At 38.0% G+C, this 22,695-nt stretch overlaps 3 protein-coding genes across 3 annotated transcripts in view; all 3 read left to right on the top strand.

Annotated features, from left to right (window-relative positions):
- The window catches only part of CTSB (cathepsin B), a 156,668-nt gene that overhangs the window by 5,710 nt on the left and 128,263 nt on the right, over nt 1-22,695 (top strand). The gene's annotated exons all lie outside the window — the stretch shown is intronic.
- On the top strand, nt 3,343-9,699 carry LOC126961100 (beta-defensin 131A-like). The gene is made up of 2 exons (XM_050801154.1): nt 3,343-3,520; nt 9,396-9,699. The coding sequence occupies exons 1-2, from the start codon at nt 3,463-3,465 to the stop codon at nt 9,557-9,559; spliced, it is 222 nt and encodes a 73-aa protein (XP_050657111.1). The 5' UTR covers nt 3,343-3,462; the 3' UTR covers nt 9,560-9,699.
- DEFB134 (defensin beta 134) lies at nt 18,579-20,946 on the top strand. The gene is made up of 2 exons (XM_050801159.1): nt 18,579-18,697; nt 20,752-20,946. Exons 1-2 carry the CDS (start codon nt 18,640-18,642, stop codon nt 20,892-20,894), a joined length of 201 nt encoding a protein of 66 aa, XP_050657116.1. The 5' UTR covers nt 18,579-18,639; the 3' UTR covers nt 20,895-20,946.

Below are 22,695 nucleotides of genomic sequence, written 5' to 3'. Positions count from 1 at the left end.
GCAACTCCAGCAGCCACTTGGGTCAGGAGACCTAACCAGAAATTGATGTGGAAATAGTAGAGAAGCCCCTTGGGACAATCTCATAACATTTAAATAGTGAAAGTATAAACACAAAACAATGCCCAACAATGAAAGGATAATTACATAAGTATATTATGAAATATCCATGATATGGAATATTATGCAGAAAGTAAAAATTACTGTTTTGGAGTATTTGAAAATAGCATAAGAAAACATTTACAATAAAGTAATACCTATTAAATAAAGCTATAGGTGAATCGCAAGAATAAGAGAGAGAGACATTTAATGGAAAGTAAATAAACTAAAATAGCAATGATCTTTTAAGTGATCAAGTGATGTGTTATATCTATTATCATGATAATGTTATTTTTTCCAATTTTTAAATGAAATAATATTTAGGAATCAATAAAAAGAAAATATACATATAGGATATAGGCATATATGTGTTTGTCTACTCTTATACAGAGAAAAACTTGTTGAGTGATTTAGCAAAAGTATATTCAATGGAAAGCTGAGGGAAAATGTCAGCCACATGTGGGGAAAGAAGTGAATGAAAGATAAAGTGAAAATGAAGCATAGAGACTATGATATTCCTGAGGGGAAAAGGGAAAAGCTAGGGCATTCGTTAAAAAAACAAACTAAATACAAGAAAGACAATTTTGTGTTTTGTTTTTAACATGGCAGGAACTTGAGGATATTGACAGACTTAAAGTAAGGAAAACAATGGATTTAGAAAGCTGGCAGCAGTCGGGCACGTAGCTCACTCTTGTAATCCCAGCACTTTGGGAAGCAGAGGCAGGCGGATCACTTGAGGCCAGGAGTTCAAGACCAGCCTGGCCAACATGGTGAAACCACATCTCTACTAAAAATACAAAAATTAGCTGAGTGTGGTGGCGCACACCTGTAATCCCAGCTACATGGAAGACTGAGGCAGGAGATTCACTTGAACCTGAAGGTGGAGGTTGCAGTGAGCTGAGATCATACCACTGCCCTCCAGCCTGGGCGACAGAGTGAGACTCTGTCTCAAATAAATAAATAAGAAAAAGAAAACCGTCAGCAACAAGAAGAAAAACAGATAATGCATCAAAGTCCCCAAAGCTGTCAGTACCGCTGAAGGCAGGGAAGGAAGGTAAACAATGAATACTTGATTATAAATTTTTTTATTGAAAGTCTGGTGCCTTCCTGGAGAGCTATGTGCAATAAAATGCGATAATTTCTAGGTCAAATTTAACTATCTAATGGTAAATTGCCTTCTTTCTTCTTCTACTGTGACAACTTATATTTGATAGCTTGATGGCTCTCTGATTTTCTTCTTGGTGTTCTTTTAAGGAAAGGCATTTGTCAAAGCACTTTACGCTTCTTTGCTGAAGCCCTCTGCAATCTAAGTCATCTTTCAATGCTCATCTGGTACCTACTGGTCCACCCCCAGAATGCAATGAACCTTCCTCTGACCCTTCTTTGATATCCCTGATTGCCAGCCCATGGATTACACGATGTTCTTGGGCTTCCTGGGCAGGATTCCAAGCCTGCCTCCTGGCTCCAAATCTATTAGGTTAGTGCAAATGTAATTGCGAGGTTTGCTGTTGAAAGTAATGGCAAAAACCACGATTACGTTTGCACCAACCTATATCAGGCTGGCAAACAAATATTCACAGAAAATATCAAGCAGTGAAAATTCTGCCCTTAGTGTTCCATAAAGGATTTCAATTATTTGTTCTCACAAATTATTTGTTACACTTTGCAGTGTAAACTGTACTTCCAAAGCTTTTCCTCGTGATCAAGAAAGAAAGAATTCTCAGATAGGTGAGAAAAATCAGTAAATTCTGGATTCTTGATCAGAGATGCTAATGATCCTAGGCCATTCTGGTTTCAGTAAATGGAACAGTCAGCAATAACCAGCACAGTGACCCTAAGATCTCCCTTTGAGTTTCTAGGGTGCTGGCAGAGGCTTGTGCACAGGCACCACTGTCCCAGCAACTCAGAAGAAAGGACTTGAATGGAGGTTTACGGAAAAACATCCCCAGAGCTTTCATGCCCCTCATGGGCCCTCCTTAGGCTAAGCTGTGTGAAGTTTGCCTCTTTCAAGACCTCCCCATCCCTGACTCAACTTAAGATGTCATTTTCAAAGTCTCTAAAGGCAGGGAGGACCTGCTGAAATAATGTAACCACAGGTTCCATTCACTAACACTCTGAAGTATTACAGAAGCAGCAGCCAGAAGAAGCCATGGCAGAAAGAGAACTTCCTTCTTGGTACTGAGAAAAGTTACTTCAGCTGTAGTGAGACCATCTAGAAAGGAATGAAGGTCAAGTAAGACCAGGAATGTGCATGTACTTTGCAGTTTCTGAAGCTGATATTCTGGCCAGACGTGGTGGCTCACCCCTGTAATCCCAGCACTTTGGAAGGTTGAGGCGGGCAGATCACTTGAGGCCAGGAGTTTGAGACCAGCCTGGCCAACATGGCAAGACCCTATTGCTACTAAAGATACAAAAATTAGCCAGGCATGGAGGCGTGTACCTGTAATCCCAGCTACTTGGGAGGCTGACACAGGAGAATAGCTTGAACCTGGGAGGCAGAGGTTGCAGTGAGCCAAGATCGCACCACTGCACTCCAGCCTGGGTGACAGTGTGAGACCCTGTTTCTAAATAAATAAATAAATAAAGTTTACTCATACCCTTTTTAAGCATTCCCTAGGGCATGCAAAGTATTCTGGTGTTTATGTTCATTTCCTTAGTGTCTAAGAGGTAATTTGTGCCTCTTTGTCAGAAATATGCTCATGTTGCATTGCCATTGCTTTGCATATGTTATTTGCTTTCCAAAATGTATTATAGGTTCTCTAAGGCCCACTCTTCTTTAATTCTTCTCATATTACATATAACTGATGTGCAAACAATTTGTGTTGACTTAGATTTCAATATAAAAATTAGTTGATCTCGTTCAGTTGATTGGACAGAAAGATAATCAAATAAAAGCTTTTCTGTATCTCACTAGTCTGTTTATCATTTAAATTTAATTCCATTGCTTAAGCATGCTAACACACAGTGCCAAAAATATTAATAAATAAGCATGCTGTTGTATTACATTCTTCCTCCTATTATCAGAAAAATAAAATGAATACTTTTCCTCCAGAACTGCTTCCTTAATTCTTACAGTTCCTCCAGAATGCATAAGACAATGCTGATATTTCAGTAGAGTCTCTTTGTCACGGCTGTGCTTTCTACTACATTTGCACACATCCTGTTGACATTTGATAAATGTACTTTAAATGACTGATAGTCATGACGATTACATGCTGTCTCCTGATATTGAACCACAGAAATGTTCTTGCTCCTGAAAGGTTCAATAATCACTCAGCAACTCACTTCTTAAGAGGACTAAATGTACACAGAAGTTCTTTTCATCTCAGCTACTGATTCTCTCTAATCTGCTTTACCTATTCAACCATGAGGGTCTTGTTTTTGATCTTTGGAGTCCTTTACTTGCTGTCCACAGTTCCTCCAGGTAAGACAGAAACTTTTTATTCTAAAGTTCTAAAAATATAAGTAATAGAAAATGCAAGGTCTTTCAAGAGTCTGAAAATAAATTAAGCATGGGCAGATTTTACTGTACCAAGAAGGCTGCTCAGAGGATTGAAGAGTTGATGCTAAAGACATCAATAAGGTGGTTCACTGCAGTGATTGAACCTATGATAAACTCACTTGAGGCTGGGCACAGTGGCTCATGTCTATAATCCCAGCACTGGGGGAGTTGGAGGTGGGTGGATCACTTGAGCTCAGGAGTTCTAGACCAGCCCCTGAAGGGCAACAGAATGAAATCCCATCTCTACAAAAACAAAAATACAAAAAATTAGCCAGGTGTTAGTGGCGCGTGCCTGTGGTTCTGGCTACTCAGGAAGCTTAGGCAGGAGGATCACTTGAGCCTGGGAGGTCAAGGCTGCATGCAGCTTAGGTCATGCTGCTGCACACCGACATAGGCAACAGAGTGAGGTCCTGTCTCAAAAAATAATAATAATAAAAAATAAACTTACTTGAGAGTTGTGTTTGATCAAAAGATGGTGAGAGTATGCACACAGAACACAGGAAATTTTAAGAATTGGAAAAATGAAAAGCGAATGATGACTAGAAGAAGAGCTAGAGGTGAAGAGGTGGGTGCCCCACCACAATCCTTGGTTCATGGGACACTTTCACCACTGATCCAGGCAAGGACCTGGTCTCTGCATTCCTTTAAAGTTGAATAAAACTCATATGATGTCATTTAATGTATATGGAAATTACTTTTTGTATGGTAAGAGTTAAGATTCCACCTTAATTTTTAGCCACATAATTAGCCAATTATATATAAGCATATTTATTAGTCAAGATGACTTTCCCAAATTAATTTTAAAATTCATCAATACTCCATAATAAAAATATATTAAACTGTGGTTTATACCTGAGATTTAGATTACTGGTTGACTTATTTATCATTTCTGAAGCACATTTTAAACCTTCAGAATTCAAGATTCCCTCATTTATATAATACTTCATGATTCAAGATTTCCTTATTTATATAATTACAAATAATTATGCCTTTCCTCCACGATTGTTAGTGGGTTTTTTGTATTTTTATTGAGATACAATTTACCATAAAATTCATTCCCTTAAAGTGTTCTATTCAGTGGGTATCAGTGAATTCTTAAAATTGTGCACCCCTCACCATTATCTAATTCCAGAATATTTTTATGACCCCAAGAAGAAATATCTCCTCCTCCCAGTCCCTAGCAACCACTGATCTGATTTTTGTCTCTATGTATATTCCTATGCTGGACATTTACTATGAACAGAATCACAAATATGTGATCCTTCATGTCTGTCTGCTTTCATTTAGCATAATGTTTTCAAGATTCATCCATATTGTGGCATATATTCGTACTTCATTCCTTCATTCAGTGGTCATCAGTATATTCCATTTTAAGAATCCACTGATGCTCACTAAATGGAACACTCTAAAGGAATGAATTTTATAGTAAATTATATCTCAATAAAAATGTAAAACACCATCAACATTCATGGAGGAAAAGTATAATTATGTATAATTATATAAATGATGAAATTGAAATAAATATTAAAATGCGCTCTGAGGCAATAGGTGCTTCAGAAAAGATAAATAAGTCAATTGATAATCTAAATCTCTGGTATAAACCACAGTTTAATATGTATTTATTATAAAGTATTGGTGGATTTTAAAATTAATTTGGGAAAGTTAGATTGATTATTGGTGTTGATAAAAAAATTTCATCGTATAGATTATTTAGCATATGGTTGTTTATAACAGACTCTAATGATCCATTGTGTTTCTTTTATATCAGTTGTCATGTCTCCTGTTTTATTTCTGATTTTATTTATTTGGCATTCTCTCTTTTGTTCTTGGTTAGTCTAGCTACCAGTTTATAAAGTCTGTTTATCTCTTCCAAAAATCATCTTTTTGTTTCATTGATTCTTTGCATTTTTTAAATCTGTAATTCACTTAGTTCTGCTCTGATTTTTATTATTTCTTTCCTTCTCCTAAGTTTCATTTTTTCTTATTTTTCTGGTTCCTTGAGGTGCATAGTAGCTTGTTTATAATCTTACTATGTGCTTGCAGTAGGCATTTATTGCTATAAAATTTTCTCTTAGCACTGTTTTTGTTGTATTCCATAGGTTTTGGTATGTTGTGTTTCCATTTGCATTTATTTCAAGAACATTTGTTATTTTCTTCTTAGTTTTATCATTGACTCCATGGTTGTTCAGAAGCATGTTGTTTAATTTCCATGTTATCTGTACAGTTTCCAAAGTTCTTCCTAGTATTCATTTCTAGTTCTATTCCATTTTTGTCTAGAATATACTTGATATAATGTTGATTTTTCAAAATTTGTTGAAACTTGTTTTGTGTCTTAACATATGGTCTATCCTGGAGAATGTTCTATGTGATGATAAGAATGTATATGCCACAGCTATTGGATGAAATGTTCTGTAAATGTCTGTTAAGTCTATTTGATCTGAGGTACAGATTAAGTTCAATGATTATTTGTTAACTTTCTACCTAGATGATCTGTCCAATGCTGAAAGTGGGGTGTTGAAGTCTTCAGTTATTATTATATTGAGGTCTATCTCTCTCTTTAGCTCTAATGACATTTTTAATATATCTAAGTATTCCACTAGTGGGTATGTATATATACATATTTGGAATTTTTATATCCTCTTGCTGAATTGGCCCTTTTATCATTATATGATGGCCTTCTTTGTCTCTTTTTATGTTTTTTCACTTAAAGTCAATTTTGTCCAATATAAATATAGATGTATTAGGCCATTCTTGCATTGCTATAGGGTTATCATAACAAAGTACCACAGAATGGGTGCCTTAAATAACAAAAGTTCATCTTCTCACAGTTCTGGAAGTTGTAAGTCTAAGATCAAGATGTCAGCACATTTGGTTTCTCCTGAGGCCTGTCTTGGCTTACAGCTGGTTGCCTTCTTGCCGTGTTCTCTTATGGCATTTTCTCTGTGCACATGCATTCCTGGTGTCTCTTCCTCTTCTAATAAGGACATCAGTCATATTGCACGAGGGCCATACCCTAGGAGTCTCATTTCAACTTTATCACTCCTTTAAAAAAAACTTATCTTCAAATATGATTACATTCTGAGATACTAAGGATTGGGACTTCAGCATACAAATTTTGGAGGAACACTGGTTAGCCCATAACGATGAATTCATCAATAGACTGATATGATCAAGGAAAGAATCAGTGAGCTTAAAGAAGTTTAAATAGCAACTTCCGAAACTTGAAAGCAAAGAAAAAAGGATTAAAAAGAACAGAATATTTAATAAGTGTAGACCAAGTACAAAAGGAACAATATATGGGTAAAGAAGTGTCAGGAGGAGGAGAAAGAAAGGAACAGAAAAAATATTTGAAGAAATTATGACTGAGATTTTCCCAAAATTGAAAATAAACAAAATCTACATATCTAGGAAGCTGAGAGAATACCAAGCAAGAAAATACAAAAAATTTAAACCTAGGCATATCGTATTGAAAAGACAAAAATAAAATCTTAAAAGAAGCCAGAAGGGGAAACAATCTTTATCTGTGGACAACCAAGGATGAGAATTACATCAGACTTCTCCTAAACCACATCAGCAAAAAGAGAGGAAAGTGAAATATTTAAGATGTTTTAAAAAGAAAAACACTATCTTAAAACTCTCTGTCTAGCAATATTATCTTTTTTTTAGATAGAGTCTCACTTTGTCACCCAGGCTGGTGTGCAGTGGCAGCGACGTTGGCTCACTGCAGCCTCCACCTCCTGGGTCCAAGCAATCTCGTGCCTCAGCCAGCCACCACCACGCCTGGCTAATTTTTGTATTTTTAGTAGAGACTGGGTTTCGCTATGTTGGCCGGGCTGGTCTCTAACTCCTGACCTCAGGTGATCCGCCAGCCTTGGCCTCCCAAAGTGCCGGGATTAAAGGTGCAAGCCACCGCGCCCAGCTTACCCTTTAAATTAAAGTAAAAATACATAATTTTCTTAGGTAAACAAAAATTGAGTTTGTCACCAGTAGTCCTACCTTACAATAAAAGTAAAAAGAAATTCTTCACTCATACTCAATGGTGAAAAACTGAAAGCTTTCTTCTAAGATCAGGAACATGGCAAAAGTGCCCCTTCTTGCCACATTTATTTAACATGATACTAAAAGTTCTAGCAAGAACAATTAGGCAAGAAAAGGAAATAAATGGCATCCAAACTGGTGGTGGGGGGAGGAATGAGTAAAATTATCTATTTCCAAGTGACATAATTTTTTTTTGTCAAAAACCCTAAACTTCACTCCCCCAAAATTATTAAAACTAATAACAAATTCAGTAAAGTTGCAGGATACAAAATCAACATACAAATATCAGTTGTGTTTCTATAGCACTAACAACAAGCAACTGGAAAGCAAGTAAAGAAAATCCCATTAATAATTGCAACAAAAAGATAAGATACTTAAGAATAAACTTAACTAAAATGCTGAAAGACTGGTACATTAAAAATTGCAAACATTCATGAAAGAAAAGAAGACACAAATCAGTGGAAAGATATCCTATGTTCATGAATTGGAAAACATAATATTATTAAAATGTCCATACTATTCAAAGCAATTTATAGATTATATACAATCCCTATCAAAATCCTAATGGCACTCTTGACAGAAATAGAAAAAACAATCTTAAAATTCATATAAAACCACAAACGACCCCGAATAGTCAAAACAATGAGCAAGAAAAACAAAGCTAGGGGCATCACATTTTCTAATTTCAAAATGTATTATAAAGATAGAGTAATCAAAACTGTGTGCTACTGGTATAAAGACAGACTTATAGGCCAGTGGAATACAATAGAGGGCCCAGAAATAAACCCACACTTATACAAACAACTGGCCTTCAACAAACATGCGAAGAATATATCATAGGGAAAAGATGGTTTCTTCAATACATGGTACTGAGAAAACTGAATATTCACTTGCAAAAGAATAAAATTGGGCGTGTATCTTACACTACATACAAAAAGCAACTCAAAATGAACTACACATTTAAACATAATTACCTGAGACTGTAAAACTTACAGAAGAAAACATAAGGGGAAACATTCATGATGTTGGTCGTGGCAGTTATTTTAACTTATAAATTGTAACAAAAGGATTTGGGAAGGCCTGGTAGGTTTAAAGGGAATATTTATGGGTGATTACGGGTTATAGGCTCCTGTGCACATCTCAGTAACTTCCTTAGTAAAGGAGACATGGCCTTGAGCCCGAATACACTGGGAAGAAGCTGGAACTAAGACTCAACTCCTCTGACCCCTTCTCTCAATTAAGGATTCTTCTTTCTCATTTCACCAAGAATAGAGAAGCAACCAAAGATAGCTTTTCCATTTTTCCACCACCATATCTCTTCACATAGTTTGTCTTTATCCATAATCTACCTTCTCTTCATTCTCTGATTCAAGGCCAACTCCTCCACTTACACTAGATTCCACCCCCAATGACTTTTTTAAGAATTTAACTCCAGAAGTTAAACATTATTTCCATACTATGAATCTCTACGCCACCCCCAAGCTGGATAATTCATTTTAGGCAGAAATATGTGGTAATAGTTCTCATTTAAAATTCTGTACATTTCCAGCTGCTGCCTCATTTATCTACTCTCTTTATAGAAGAAATCATCACTTGTCTTTATTCAGCATCTCCACTTTTTCTCTTGCATTCTTTTGTTGTTGTTTTTGTTTTTCTGAGAAAGTTCTTTAATGTTTTTAATTTATTATAAAACATTTCAGACACTTAAAATAAAAAATAAGTAATATTGTGTCATATAATTTGTCTTCTCTTTTTAAAGCCAGAAGCTTCATTTATATTGATGAATGTCCTTCAGAATATTATAATTGCAGAATGAAGTGCAATGCTGATGAACATGCAATTAGATACTGTGATGACTGGACCATCTGCTGCAAACTGAAGAACATTGAAATTGAAAAACTAAGGAGGGAGCGAAAAGACTAACTTCATCTTCTTCAGACTCCAGGAGAAAAAAAAAGTCTTGAACTGTCTTGTCTATGAATAATTAGCATGATGGATGAAATTTATAATTGCATGTTTAGATGGTCAGGTGAAAATAAATACAAATTTTATAAATGCTTACACTGTATTTTCATTTGTGCATTTTAACATTTACTCCCTTAATTTACATCCACAGCCACCTTGTTGTTTCACCCATAGTACTATATCCCAGCCCTATCACTTGTTAACTGTTCGAGCTTGGGCAAGTTATTTCTTTTCTGTCTATCTCAGTTTCCTTATTTATAAAATGGGATAGCAATAGGTACCTACATTGTGGTATTGTTAGGATTATATGAGTTAGTATATGTGAAGTTCTTAAACATATCTTGACCCTGTTATATGCATTATGTAGACGTTAGCTATAATTTCATGGAACCCAAGAATTTGATCCATCCTATTCCTTTTGGGGTTTTATAAAATTATCCTGTGTGCCTAAGAGTTCATATTTGTTAAAATGTTAGGTGGTTTTGAAAATAAGGTATATTTTTCAGGTTATGAGATATATAATTTTATATAAACACAATCTATTAATGCAACATTATTCTATTCCAGTAATCTAGGACTTGAACACTAGTAGTGAGAACTAAAAAGAAAGAAGAGATGCAAGGTGAATTTCAGAATTAGGATCAGCAGGATTTATTGTCCGTATGATATACTGAGAAGGATGAATGATGATTCTGAGATTTCAAAGCTAATAAAAAGATGGATGCCAATATAATTCACTAAACTAGAGAGGCCAGAAGAGAAAGTAGGTTAGGAATGCGGGGAGAATCAATAAAGACATGTTTTGGCATAATGGGGTTTTAGTCATGTAAGGGATATGTCAGTCTACTAGGCATATTTACAAAAGTGTAATTTTCTTATACTATAAATTAACTGAATTCCTATTGGGAACCTTATTTAGCCTGGTCACAGAAACTTAAACTTAGTCAATTCATAGTTGATCATATATTCTCCAAGTTATTTTTAAGTTCCAAAAGAGGTAAACAGTGATGAGGTATCTGGGAGAGCATTTATTATGTTAACTTACTAAAACATCTTCATTCTCATCTGATCTTCTGTCACTAATCTAGGTGCAACTGCTGAGTTTTGTCTCATTCTTAATTTTAATAAAATTTGTAAAGCTCTTTGGGTGATGCCCATTCTTTGGTACATTGGTTGGTTCTGCTACTCAAGCATCATCCTCAGTCACCAGGTGGGAATATTCCTTGCTTCACCACTTTTATTCTGGTCTGAATCATATAATAACTATTACTGCCCCCTTCCATTGCTGGGAACACCTGTGTGAGGGAAGAGGAACTAATGTGGGAAGACTGTCTTAGACCTATCTGCTGAAGAAAACCATGCAATTAGTGCTATGCCGTGGTCTTGCCACTTCTTTGAGCTTGATTCACATAAGGGAACACTCGTGCCCTGTGTTCTCAGATTCTACCCAGAGCTTTGGTCCTCCATTACCTTCTCTCATTTCCCTCCCTTCCCATTATCTGAAACCCAGGATTGGAGATGACCCACCACCATCTAAGCTGTCCTTCCTCCTTCACCCTGATATTCTCCCTCTTCCTCTACCTTACTCAAGATGTGATTTAAGGGATGAATCACGCTCCTAATCCATCTGCATTCCTCAAAGTCTATTATAAAATCTGAATGCAAGAGTTCCTTCCAGTACCCAGTAAAAACACAGTCTTCTAAAATCCAGACACCTGTTCTTTCTCTGTTTTTGAGAGTAACAAGTACATATGTTTAGTATAGACTAATGATAAACTATGTGTTTTGGACTTCTGAAAATAGAAAAAAAAAGCAGATGAAATATTTTTGAATGTTCTTAAAAGCAATGAAGTTCTAACAAATTAGTGAGAAACTTCCCAAACAAAATCCAGGAGTGTATTAGGCAGCTTCTAAGGTGGCCTCCAATGCTTCTTGCCTCTGGATGTTCATGCCTTTATGTAATTCTCTCCCCTGGGGTGCAGGCCAACTTAGTGACTCGCTTCTGACAGATAGAATATAGCAAAAGTGATGAGATATCACTTTCAAGATTAGATTACAGAAAGACTCTGGCTTTTATCTTGCTTGCTCTGTCTTGCTCCCTTTCTCTCAATAGCACTGATGGAAGCCAGCTGCCATTTTGTGCTATACCCTGTGGAAAGGTAAACATGGTGAAGAAGTGAAGAATGCCTCTGGTCAACAGTGAGGAAATGAGGCTTTCCGTCCCACAGCTCACAACGAAGTGAATCTTGCCAACAAAACCATGTGAGCAAGGTTGGAAGCAATTCCTCCCCTGGTCAAGTTTGCACACAAAATTGAAGACCCAGCCCACACTTTATTGCAGCCGTGTGAGAGACCTTGAGGCTGAGGCACTCACTTAAGCCATGCCAAGATTCCTCACCCAAAGAAACTGTGAAATAATAAATGTTTGTTGCTTTAAGTTGCTAAATTTGGGGGCTAATTTGTTACACAGCAATAGATAGCTAACGCAAGGAGACTACAATAATTCTTGTAAGCTCTAATATCAAGATGATTTTATTTAGAAGCATTTGCTGATTTAAAAAAATAAAAAGCAACTGAGAAGCTAAACTGTCCTTTTAGAGAGTAGAATGGGAGTGGCAGGAGGGTGGAGGTAGAGGGGCAAACAGAATCCAGCACAAAAATTTACAAAGGTGAATCACACAAGAGCTTTACCTTGTAAGAGCTCGATTTCCATTATAAGAAACATATATAAATAAAGCAACCCCCCAAAGAATGTCATAATTGTATAAATGAAGCACAAATTGTGTCCTTTATGATGGAACTGCTTTTCCTTAGGATTTTCTGCGTACTAGGTCCTTTTAAATGCCAGGACCCTTCGGTTTTCCTTTTCCTAAGGGAGGCTTCAGCATAAAGATAACCTACAAGATCAATGGCTGGCAATTCCTTCAAAATGAGAGCTTGCATTCAGGCTGCTACTCACTCATAAGCAGGTGACATCCAAGAGGGAAATTTCCCATAGCCTGTGTTCAGGCTTTGCCCTCCTTAAGTTATATGGAAGTCCCAATAAGGGCCACAAAATAGTATTTCTCTTGTACTACTGCAGAGAGCCCAGCCTTATCCCACCTCAAATTCTTTCTAAAAAGTCTTGCATCATGTCTCAGACAAGTCCTAATATGTGGCACCCACTATTTTTCTTGTCTTTTTTCTGCCTGCAAGTGGTAATGTCCTGTTGGTAGTGGAAGCACTGCCATTACCTCTCATTGTTGCTGTGGAAGCTGGTACCAAGTGTTGCTGATGCTGTGGTCCTTTGCATCCCAAGATGTCTGGAAAGAAAAAGAGAGAAAGAGAGAAAGGAAGGAAGGAAGGAAGGAAGGAAGGAAGGAAGGAAGGAAGGAAGGAAGGAAGGAAGGAAGGGAGGGAGGGAGGGAGGGAGGGAGGGAGGGAGGGAGGGAGGGAGGGAGGGAGGGAGGGAGGGGAGGGAGGGAGGGAGGGAAAGAAAATAAAAGACCTGCTTTAGCTTTTTTGGTGTCACTTCCTTACCATAGGTTCTAGCTCCCCAGTCCCTGGCATCTACAAATTCTTCCTGGCTGGTCCAGATATTCAAACTAGAATTTTTGCTATATTTCAGAACCTCTTTATCCCAGGAGACAATATAGACTAGTAGTTAATAAATTTGGGTTCCAGAATCTCTGTAAGACTTCTCAGTCCCAGATGTGTGATTTTAGAAGACTGACTCAAATCTCTGCTTCAACATCTTGAAAATGTGAATGGCGAAAATGTCTATTAAGTGAGGCAATATTTAAAATAAACAAACAAAAAAAAGCCGGGCGCGGCGGCTCACGCCTGTAATTCCAGCACTTTGGGAGGCGGAGGCGGGCGGATCACCTGAGGTCGGGAGTTCAAGACCAGCCTGACCAACATGGAGAAACCCCGTCTCTACTAAAAATACAAAATTGGCCAGGCGTGGTGGCGCATGCCTATAATCCCAGCTACTAGGGAGGCTGAGGCAGGAGAATCGCTTGAACCTGGGAGGTGGAGGTTGCGGTGAGCTGTAATCATGCCATTGCACTCCAGCCTGGGCAAATAAGAGTGAAACTCTGTCTAAAAAAAAAAAAAAAAAAATACTTACTACAGTCCTTGATGCCTAAAAGTGCTCCAAATACCAGTTGTTACGAATATATTTGCAGTAGTTCCCCACCAAGCCATAGTTCTAGTTACTTACAGTCAACCACAGTCCAAAATATTAAATACACTGGGTGCGGTGGCTCACGCCTATAATCCCAGCACTTTGGGAGACCGAGATGGGTGGATCCCCTGAGGTCAGGGGTTCGAGACCAGCCTGGCCAACACGGTGAAACCCCGTCTCTGCTAAAAATACAAAAATTAGCTGGGCATGGTGGCGGGCACCTGTAATCCCAGCTACTCGGGAGGCTGAGGCAGGAGAATCGCTTGAACCCGGGAGGCAGAGGTTGCAGTGAGCCAAGATCGCACCACTGCACTCCAGCCTGGGTGACAGAGCAAGACTCCATCTCAAAATAAATAAATAAATACAAAATTCCAGAAATAAACAATTCATAAGTTTTAAATTGCATGCTGTTCTGAGTAACACAAAATCTTGCACCACACAGCTCCACGCACCCAGAATGCGAATCATCCCTTTGTCCAGTGTATCTACACTGTAAACACTACCTGCCCACTAGTTATCAAAATCAGCTGCTTCCGAGATCCAGCCATTGACATCATCATGGCTCAGTGACCCAGGATCACCTAAAGCAGATGATCCTCCTTCCGACATATGGTCAGAAGATTAGTAGTAGCCTGATGCTATGTCACAATGCCTATGTCATTTTCCTCACTTCATCTCATCATACGGGCATTTTATCATCTTATATTAGCACGAGAAGAAGAGTGGGCAGAGCACAATAAGATATTTTGGGGGAGACAGAGATCACATTCACATAACTTTTATAGTATTGTTATTATAGCATAGTTATAATTGTTCTATTTTATTATTAGTTATTGTTATATCTTACTGTGCCAATTTATAAATTTAACTTTATCATAGGTCTGCATGTATCGAAAAAAAAGCACAGTATATATAGAGTTCAGTACTACCCGCTGTTTCAAGCATCTACTAGGGGTCTTGGAACATAGCCCCATGAATAAGGGAGAACTACTACATATTGTAAAGTTAAAGTATAAACCTAACATCTAGATTTCATTTACTTATTCAACAAATATACCTTTGGCACTGATGGCCTGCTAGACTGTGAGCGCAATACTGGTGTACAATGATAAATAAGACGGTCATGGAATCTGTACTCGGATCTCACAGTCTAATCATAGAGACACAAATAATTTATATAGTTACAATTGTGACAAGTGCTATAAAACAAAAGGAATTGGTGCCCTGAAAATGTGTCATGGGAAAGAGGACCATCTCTTCACAGCGGATACAGAAACTGCTTCCTTTTCCATCTCCCACTGTTGGCTAGAACACATTTCTCTTTATTAGAATTGTCATTTGGAAACGCTGCATATTGAATCTGTAAGGCTGAGGGTCAGACAGGGTCATTTCAACTGCTGCTGAGAGTATGGCAGTTGCAGAACAACCACAGATCAAGAAGATGAGAAGAGTAGCATGATGACCCTAAGGAAATACCAAACCCAGGAGGTAGAAGAAAGAGCCATCTAGTCCCAGCATGGAGCATACTGTACTTCTCCATTTTCTAATCCCAGAGCACCGTGTGGGCCTAGGGGAATATATGGGTGAAAATAAAAAGCTGGTGTGCTGGTAAACCACAAACTTGTTTTCAAATGATGCATAGATCTCCCCTCTTTATCTCCAAAGTCTATGAACTACGTCAGCCCCCAACTCATGGCACCTACAGTGAACCAGACACTGAGCCAGGGGAGGTCTAGAAAACAAGAGATGATCTCTGACAGTTGTTGAAATTATTCTTTACCTCTTAGAGCAAAACTCAGAGGCCGCCCTGTTCTGATATTTAAGTAAAATCAGGAATTGCTGGTAGCTGGGGAACTAGTCAGTGAACCAGGTCCTTATCAATAGTGGAAGAATAATAGTAATAGTCCTTTCTGGGGAAAAAAATATGGCACTATAATCGTCTTTGGCTTGTTTAACTTTGGCTTTGTAAGCAACATTATTTTTGCTTGGGTTAAAGACTCTTCCAGCTGTTTACCAACATAGATAAAAGTGTATCGTTTTGTTATTTCTTCTTGAGTCATATTCAATGCTTTCTTCACATGGGCAATGCCAATATCCCATTGAGTATGTCCTCTCTGAGGTTGAAGTTTCCAGGTCTTTTGTTTCTCAGAGTGATTGCTGGCTTGTTTGGGAGCCTCAGCCAGTAATTCTTTATACTGTTTATGACCTTTATACTCCTATACCTGCTTTTCATAAACCCATGCCCTCACTGGTTGGTTGCTAAAAAATTGGACATGTTATGACCAGGCACCTCTTGTGTCGATTTTAGTATGAACTTCCAACTGGGGTTCACTTGAAACCAAGGTAGGAACCTAACGTAGGAACCTAACGTAGAAACCTATCAAGGTTCCTGCCTTGGGCTTTTTCTGTTTGGTAGATTTTTTACTACTGATTCAATTTCAGATCTCATTATTGGTTTGTTCAGGCATTTAGTTTCTTTCTAGTTCAATCTTGAGAGATTGTATGTTTCCAGGAATTTATTAATTTCCTCTAGGCTTTGTAATACGTGTGCATACGGATGCTCGTAATAGTCTCTGGGGGATTTTTGCATTTGTGTGGGGTCAGTGGTAATATCCTCTTTCTCATTTCTGATTGCATTTATTTATTTTTTTTATTTATTTTCTTTTTAGAAAGGGTCTCACTCTATTACCCAGGCTTGAGTGCAGTAGCACAACCACAGCTTACTGTAGTCTCAACCCCCCAGGCTCAAGCAATTCTTCCACCTTGACCTCCCAAGTAGTTGGGACTACAGTCGTGCACCATCACACCTGGCTAATTTTTTTTTAATCTTGTAGAGACAGGGTCCCACCATGTTGCCCAAGCTGGCCTTAAACTCCTGGACTCAAGCGATCCACCTTCCTAAATCTCCCAAAGTGCTAGCATTACAGGTGTGAGTCACTGCACCTGGCCCAGTTTCAAACAATTTCTTGATTTCTGCCTTAATTTTATCCTTTACCCAAAAGTCATTAAGGAGCATATTGTTTAATTTCCATGTACTTGTATAGTTTTGAGAGATCTTCTTGGTATTGATTTCTATTTTTATTGCACTGTGATCTGAGAATGTTACTGGTATGAGTTCTTTTTGTTTTTAATTTGGTAAGAATTGCTTTATGGCCAAGCATGTGGTTGATCTTAGAGTATGTGCCATGTACAGATGACAAGAATGTGTATGCTGTTGGTGTGTGGTGGAGTGCTCCACAGATGTCTGTCAAGTCCATTTGGTCAAGTGTTGAGTTTAGGTCCTCAATATCTTTATTTGTTTTCTGCCTCAATGATCTGCTTAACACTGTCAGTGGAGTGTCAATGTCTCTCACTATTATTGTGTGGTTATCTAAGTCTCTTTATAGGTCTCTCTAATAACTTGTTTTATAAATCCCAGTGCTCCAATGTTGGTTGCATATATAGTTAGGATTATTAAGTCTTCTTTTTGAATTGAACCCTTTATCATTTTGTAATGCCTTTCTTTGTCCTTTTTGATCATTGTTGCTTTAAAGTCTGTTTTGTCTGAAATAATAGCAACCACTGTTCTTTTTCTTTTCCATTTGCTTGCTATATCTTTCTCCACCCCTTTACTTTGAGGCTATGAAAGTAATTGCATGTGAGATGGATCTCTTGATGGCAACATACAGCTGTGACCCAGCCTTTCTACTCCCGAATATTTGCAAAAGAAAAATGAAAACATATATCCATACCATGACTTGTACATGAATGTCCATAACAGTTTTATTTACAATAGTCAAAAAACTGGAAATAATCAAACGTCCATCAATAGGTGACTGGATAAACACATAGATGTATATCCATGCAGTGGTGCTCAGCAATGAAAAGGAATGAACAACTAATTCACATTATAGCAAGGATGAATCTCAGATAATTATGCTGAGTAAAAGAAACCCAATGAGGAAGAGTATAGAATATATTAGAATATATTATTCTATTCACATGAAATTCCAAGAAAATACAAACTAATCTATAGTGTCAGCAGAAAAGTTAACTGAGAGGTGAAAGATAATCAGGAGGGGAATATTACAAAAGGCACGAAAAAATGTTAGGGGAAATGGATATGTTCGTTATTTTGAATGTGACGATGGTTTCACAAAAGTATAGATATGGCAAAACTTATCCAATTTTACACTTTAGTATTTGAAGTTTATTGTATGTCATTTATACTTCAATTAAAAATTTTTTAAATAGTGACAATTATTTTAAATGACCTTGATGAAATATTGTGCAACACTTAAAAATACTATTTATGAAGTTTATAGTGACACTGATATATAGTATATATCAAGTTACAAAAGCAGGATACCTAATTATAAGAATATTGTTTATAGCTATGTAAAACAAAATGTTAAACAACAAACTAGGCATAGATGAAACTTTCTTAAGAAACACAGTTTGTCTCTAAGAAGTGAAGTTCAAGTGTAACTTGTCTATCTTTGTCATGTTTACTATTTTACCAATTTTCTAAAATTAGCATTTACATTTTTATTGTAACAAAAGCTTATCAAATTTTAATTTCACTCATTTAAAAGAGTAACAGCACATAGTTCTCAGGCCCCCATGAGTACTTTTGGGAAACCTGGGTGGGAGAACAGTGTCTTTGTCAATAGGAAAAGCTGTCAAACTAGAAAGGGCTGTCCATTTTTGTCCTCAGATGGGCATTGCCAACACAGCTGCCTCAGGGGTGTTCAGTGTAGCATATCTACCTGAAGCGAGGCATACCCCAGACCTGAGAGTTCTGTACAGGACTATGTGCTCAATCTCTTCTCTCTATTCCCTGACAGCCAATGTCAGACCCTGCCACTAGCCTCCGCAACAGAAGCTCCCGGCCATGAAGCCTCTCCTCATTATGCTTGTCTTTCTTTTCCTTTGGGATCCAGTGCTGGCAGGTAAAACTGGCATATTTTGGGGGGTAGGGGTGCTTCATATAGAAGAACAATTCCACTAAACAACCCAATAAACATACTCCTCCCATGGTCCCTTTAATTTTCAAAGTAGAAAAGAGCATCAACCAGTTTTGATGTCAGCAAGACCTGGGCTTGAATCTGGCTCTCCAACTTGTTAACTATATAACTTTGGACAAAGGTCTAAGCTTCTCTGAGCCTTAGTTTCTTTTTTATTTTATTTTATGTTTTTCTTTTTTGGTTGAACTGATCAGCACCAATGAGCCTTAGTTTCTTCCTTTAAAAAATGGAAATGAAGAGTCTTACAAGGATTAAATCAGATCATGTATGGAATATGTCTATACATAATATGAAAAGTACCTGGCTCATGAGAGCTATCATTGTATTTTCATCAGTAATGCCCATCCTATTTTCCTGCTGTATTTTGTCTCTAATTCAAGAATGTATCTAATAGTCAAAACCAGAGAACAGTGAACACAATTTGTTCATTTTCTAATATACTGAAATTTCCTACAGTTAATTTACTATTTGTGCATCTATTAGTTACATGAGGAAACAGATTTAGAACTTCTAGTTTCAAGAGAATCACTGAGCTTTCTGTGATAGAAGAAATGCCCAATCAGATGAGAGCAGCCAGGGAGCCGAGTGGCCCTGTGCTCTAGCTTCACCATATCCTTTCTGACTTTAGAAATCTCACCTTGAAAATTCTTTTCACTCAGTGTTACTGAATTAGTGCAGTCAGATTGGTTCTTCTACCTAGACGGACTGAAGTATTCACCTGAAGTATTCTCCAGGCAAATGAATTAGATGTTCAGGTCATGTGACTCACCAGACTAAATTTAAGAATTCATGGGATCACGGCCTCTTAAAGTTGTTGATGGAACCAATTCCACCATGGTTTATGGCAATGGATTTGTAGCCTCCAGACAAAGAACCCCATCTAGTGTGCAATATTCTTTCAATTCCTTTTGCATTCTCCTAACTTGTCATTTCCATAGAAATTTCTTGTCTCATTTTATAGACTGTTATATTTCATCTTCCCAAAGGTGTTACAGATTGTCCTCTAGGGCTTCTGTCTTGCCAACTAAGTAACACTGATCCCTTCTTGTTCCTGTAGGACAATTATCCTTCAAGTCATTATGACTCAGATAGGGTGTGTGTTTGCTCAAAATTTCTACAGATTCCTTGAGCTCAATAAGACTTCTTAAATCTTCAGAATTGATTTCATCCTCCTCCAAACTCACAAGACTATTCCACGTTGCAAATACATCATTGCACTTGTCATGTTTTTTGTCTCTCAGAGATATTTTGTATTTCTTCTCTTTTTGTCTAGAATGAAAATTCACTGAGGTTAGGGTCTATATCATACTCAAATCTGTACCCCAACTGTCCTTGATTTACAGGATTTATAAAAATTGGTTTATGAATAATAATGAGTAAGTAATTATTTAAAAAATAATGAGTGAATGACTATGTGAATAGTTAGCTTGATTGTTTGGGTTTTATTCATTGATCAATTAAGGGAAACTTCCAAGTTATTAGTTGTTTTAGTCAGCTTGGGCTGCCATAACAAAATTCCGCAGACTGTGGCTTAGACAAAATTTATTTTCTCATTGTTCCAGAAGATGGGAAAACCAAGATCCAGGTGCTAGCTGATTCCATTTCTGATGAGGGCTTGCTTCCAAGCTTGTAGATGGCCATCTTTTTGCTGTGACCTTCACTAATAAGACCATCAATCCTATTGGATTAACCTATCAATCTTATTGGATTAGGGCTCCACCATCATGACCTCATTTAACTTACATTACTTCCTGAAGGCCCTATCTCCAAAGACAGTCACATCAGGGATTAGGGTTTCAGCATATGAATTTTGGGGTGACACAATTCAGCCCCTACCACTAATTAATTTTTTCAGTTACAGGATCAATTATCATAACCAAATCTCCTTAGAATCCACTTGGATAAAAATTGAGGGACTAGTAATTTTATGGTCCAAAAAGGCCTGTAGTGAATTATCTTTCTATTAATTTTCCTTCCAGGTATAAATTCATTACCATCAGAAATGCACAAGAAATGCTATAAAAATGGCATCTGCAGACTTGAATGCTATGAGAGTGAAATGTTAGTTGCCTACTGTATGTTTCAGCTGGAGTGCTGTGTCACAGGAAATCCTGCACCCTGACATGAGAAACCAGCTAATGGACACTATCCTGAAGGCCCTTGATACTGCCATCTTTCACAAAACCAGGGAATTTAGACCAAACTGTGACACCATGTTGTGTCCATGACTACTGGTTTTTAGCATTTTTATAAGCCAGCAGACTCCTATGGTCTTAAATTTAAAGAGCTGAGCTGTAACCTTCTTTAAAAGAGCTAGATTTTTCAGAAAAACAATGTAGAAGATATTTTCTCACTTCAAAGTGATGTCCAGTGTGCTCATCAGCACCTGTTTCTCCCTCTAATCATAGAGGATATTCTTATTGTTTAGAGAGGCTTCAAGAGAAACAACTTTTGATACCTAAGTCATGTCCTACCTTCTCTTCAGCTTCCCATTTCCCATTTCTGTGAAATTCCCGACTTTAGAGAAGCAGATTTGCCATGGCCTTCTGACAACCTTGTACATCTCTCACATAAACCACATAGGCAGGGCTTAACTATAGGCTGGCCCAAGTCTGGACTGAGTCTGACCCTGAAGTTCCTTTGAAACAGAAGAAGAAAGGCCATCTTGTGATGGGCTGGCATAGGGTAATTTCTCATCCACCTCCCTAGTTTCAGTTGAGCAATGGAACTTCCCACCTGAGCCCCCAGGGTTCAGCTACAGGCTATAAGACTGCGGTCCTGTGGTTTAGTGTTGGTTCCTTAGCAATCAACCTCTGCTGCCCATCATCTGACCCCTCTGGATGGGTGTCATCCTGTGGCTTAAGAGCTAACACCATGTTGATCTTGCTTTACTATATGTGTAACTAATAAACTGCCTAAATCCATTTGGACTCATGGTTTTCTTTACCAATCAACTTTATGAATGTGTAACAGGAAAACGTAGCAACTTGTGTCGTGGTGCTGTTGGCCCTACTGGCTACACTGGTGAATTCTTGCCTGGTTTTTCAACAACATTCACGCTAATGGATGCATGAATGTGTGAGTTCTGTATCTGCTGCTCAGGATAAAGAGTAGGTGGCAAAGGAGAGTAGATTCTGGTTGTGGAGCAACTTTCATGATCTTCAGTGCTGGATAGAGCTCAGGCTCTCTAATGATGTGGGAGTGAGAGTGTGGGGCTCTTGCCACAATAGCCAGTTGCTGATCTGCTAGAAGGATAAGGATACAGCGTCTTAGTTCCGGGGCTGAGATGACAGTACTGCCTGCCCAACCACACATGGCTGCTGGGAAGGGATGAAAAGAGAACAGAGGGTGAAAAAGCATGAGGGGTTGTAAGGAGTTCTGTACTTCCAGCAAATGTCCAACCTTTGAGTAAATTCAGTGTTGGTGTCTTGGGAGAGGAAGACACCAAAAATCCAGTAGAATGATTCCTCTCAGAGGCCCAGACTCCCTATGTAGACTGTAGAGAAGTTTGGTTAAAATTGAGTGGGATCAGAGATGGCCTGGAATTATAGCTATGGTTACTAAGTGTGCAGAGTAAATAATGCATCCAGACATGGCCAGGAAAACTGTCAGACTCTGAGAGAGGCAGAGGGGTCCCTACCTGAAGAGCACCAAATCTTCTGAAACTTTGGCCTCATAACATCCTGGACAGCCTTAGGCTTGCTTTTCATCCCACTCCTCCTAGTTGGGTGCAAGTTCTCTACACATACAGATAAAGAGAAACCTGAAAACAATCTAGCCTGCTGACAATCTCAAGATTGAGGTGTAACGACACTTTACAGACTAATTAGAAAGCTGGTCCCCAAAGCCAGGGAGAGAGTCTACGTTTCTATGCTAGAAAGTATTCTCTGGAATCTGGTTAAGTCCTGCGTGGACAGAACTTT

Source organism: Macaca thibetana, chromosome 8, assembly GCF_024542745.1.
Source record: "Macaca thibetana thibetana isolate TM-01 chromosome 8, ASM2454274v1, whole genome shotgun sequence".
Classification (NCBI taxonomy): domain Eukaryota; kingdom Metazoa; phylum Chordata; class Mammalia; order Primates; family Cercopithecidae; genus Macaca; species Macaca thibetana.
Note: the sequence above shows the minus strand (reverse complement) of the source record. Positions and strands in the feature narration are given on the sequence as shown.